This window comes from Thunnus thynnus, chromosome 11 (assembly GCF_963924715.1).
Source record: "Thunnus thynnus chromosome 11, fThuThy2.1, whole genome shotgun sequence".
In the NCBI taxonomy this organism is placed as follows: Eukaryota; Metazoa; Chordata; class Actinopteri; order Scombriformes; family Scombridae; genus Thunnus; species Thunnus thynnus.
Window position 1 is genome coordinate 199,443 of NC_089527.1, and position 2,500 is coordinate 201,942.

Below are 2,500 nucleotides of genomic sequence, written 5' to 3' on the forward strand. Positions count from 1 at the left end.
GTGTATCACTGTTGTTCTCGTCTCTCAGACTGCATCATGATTTGCTGCTGTCGGGTTTGTACGATGCAGTTAATGTGTGTTTGACACAGCAAATATATATATATGTTGTGTTTCTGTAGTTTAATGGTTGCAGCAATTATGCAATTGGGGTCTATGGAGGTCTATGGGGATCTAGGGGGTCTATGGAGGTCTATGGGGATCTAGGGGGTCTATGGAGGTCTATGGGGATCTAGGGGGTCTATGGAGGTCTATGGGGATCTTTGGGGGTCTATGGAGGTCTATGGGGATCTAGGGGGTCTATGGAGGTCTATGGGGATCTTTGGGGGTCTATGGAGGTCTATGGGGATCTAGGGGGTCTATGGAGGTCTATGGGGATCTTTGGGGGTCTATGGAGGTCTATGGGGATCTAGGGGGTCTATGGAGGTCTATGGGGATCTTTGGGGGTCTATGGAGGTCTATGGGGATCTAGGGGGTCTATGGAGGTCTATGGGGATCTTTGGGGGTCTATGGAGGTCTATGGGGATCTAGGGGGTCTATGGAGGGCTATGGGGATCTAGGGGGTCTATGGAGGTCTATGGGGATCTAGGGGGTCTATGGAGGTCTACGGGGATCTAGAGGGTCTATGGAGGTCTATGGGGATCTAGGGGGTCTATGGAGGTCTATGGGGATCTAGGGGTCTATGGAGGTCTATGGGGAGCCTCAAGTGGCCATTTGAGGAACTGCAGTGTTTGGCTTGATGTTTCAGAGGTTGCTGCTTGGAGCAGAAGTGAGAGGACGTCGGTTTAGCTGTGACCCAGCGCTCATGCCTGGATTTGATAAATTTGATTTGTTTATGTTCGTTTCAGTTTTTTGAGACATCGTCTCCTTTCTTGCCTGAACTCTAAGCCGTCAGCACGTGTCCTAAAAGCTTGATTTCCTTTTACGCTGCAGCAACTAAACTGTCGGTTAGTTTCCACTGAAAACTGATAAATATGGAGACAGTCAGTACATGTCCAGCAGGTGAATCTACAGCTGACCTCTGACCTCTGACCTCTGACCTCTGTGTGTGTGCAGGGTTTCAGTCAGAGGAGAGGGAGTGTGCGTTCACTGACCAGTTGCACCAGCAGGGGGCGGAGCCTCAGGGCCGACAGGCCAGTGAGCTGCGAGGGGTAGTAAGGGAGAACGGCACGATCCGCTGCAGCCGCGGCTCTCGCTGCTATGGATTGTGGGAAAAGAGACCAGATGGGGAAATACACCTGGTAAAGCAAGGTGAGACACACACACACACACGCGCACACACGCGCACACACAGACACACACACACACACACACAGACACACAGAGTTTGAATTCAGAGGGTTAAAGATGTGTTTTCTGTCGCCAAGGTTGCTGGACACACATTGGCGACCAGCAGGAGTGCCATGGCGACCGTTGCCTGGTAACGGCAACACCCTCTCAGATTCAAAATGGTAGCTACCGTTTCTGCTGCTGCAGCCACGACCTCTGCAACGCCAACTTTACCGAGACCCCGCCCACTGCCAACACCCCCGCCCTGAGGCTGATGAAGACAGACGGACGGGACAACAGGCAGACAGGTGAGCGTGTCACTCTGCGCCAGCCAATCACATGACTCGTTGCCTCATGTTAACTGTTCTCTGTTTGGGAGGGGCAGTGGTGGGTTAAGGTGGTCGCGGGTTAGTTGATGTTAGTGATTTCAGGATGTTTGGAGCAACGACCTACGGAAGAAGAAATAAAGAAAAACGTTTCCAGTATATTTTCCCAGTGAGCAGCTGGTCATTTATCTCAGGAGTGATGCTGGAGTGGAGGTTTAGGAGACATATGTATCAGGAAGCTGAATAATAATAATAATAATAATAATAATAATAGTAATGATAACTACACTTGCAGGCAAGGGTAAAAGGGTCCAAGCATCCCGATGCAAAATGGATCCAGAGCTTCACTGACCCGAGACAACCGAGAAGAGCAAATCATTAACCACTGTCCCAATCGATAAATCAAATCAACCAATGGGGCTTTAACGGGTGGTTGGACAAACTATGGGTGACCAGGTGGCGCTGTGAGTATGACTCAGTACGGACACGTGTGTTCAGGTCGTAACCCTCATCTTGCTGGAGGCTTTTTTGTACATCTGCACATGTTTCATGTATCTACCAGATTTCGTTCATCTGCATGAAATTTAAAGGTGGGGGCTTTTAATTTGAAATTTTCTGTGCTGTGATGTCTCCTAAAACCTGACTGAAACATCTCTGATTTAGTGTTTGAGTTTCACAAAAAGGTAGCTGATTAAAAACTAGTTTCTCTACTAAAGGGAAAGTTGAAATCATTCTAACATTGCTGGGTGTTAAAATATCCAGGTTTCTTTTCTGTAAGAGGTTTCACTAGAGCAGTTTTGAAATCAGTGGGGAAGACACCAAGCTGTAGGGAGTCATTTACCATGACAAGGACGTCTTCAGCCACAGAATAAAAATAGCTTTAAAAAGGGAGGTAGGAACTGGTCAAG

General features: G+C 48.4%; 1 protein-coding gene across 1 annotated transcript in view; it reads left to right on the forward strand.

The window, feature by feature from the left end:
• Window positions 1-2,500, forward strand: part of LOC137192194 (bone morphogenetic protein receptor type-2-like) — a 52,362-nt gene that overhangs the window by 4,863 nt on the left and 44,999 nt on the right. Inside the window, exons 3-4 of the mRNA XM_067602710.1 lie at window positions 1,054-1,248; window positions 1,365-1,574. Coding sequence (XP_067458811.1) covers window positions 1,054-1,248; window positions 1,365-1,574 — 405 coding nt within the window. The remainder of the gene's footprint in view (window positions 1-1,053; window positions 1,249-1,364; window positions 1,575-2,500) is intronic.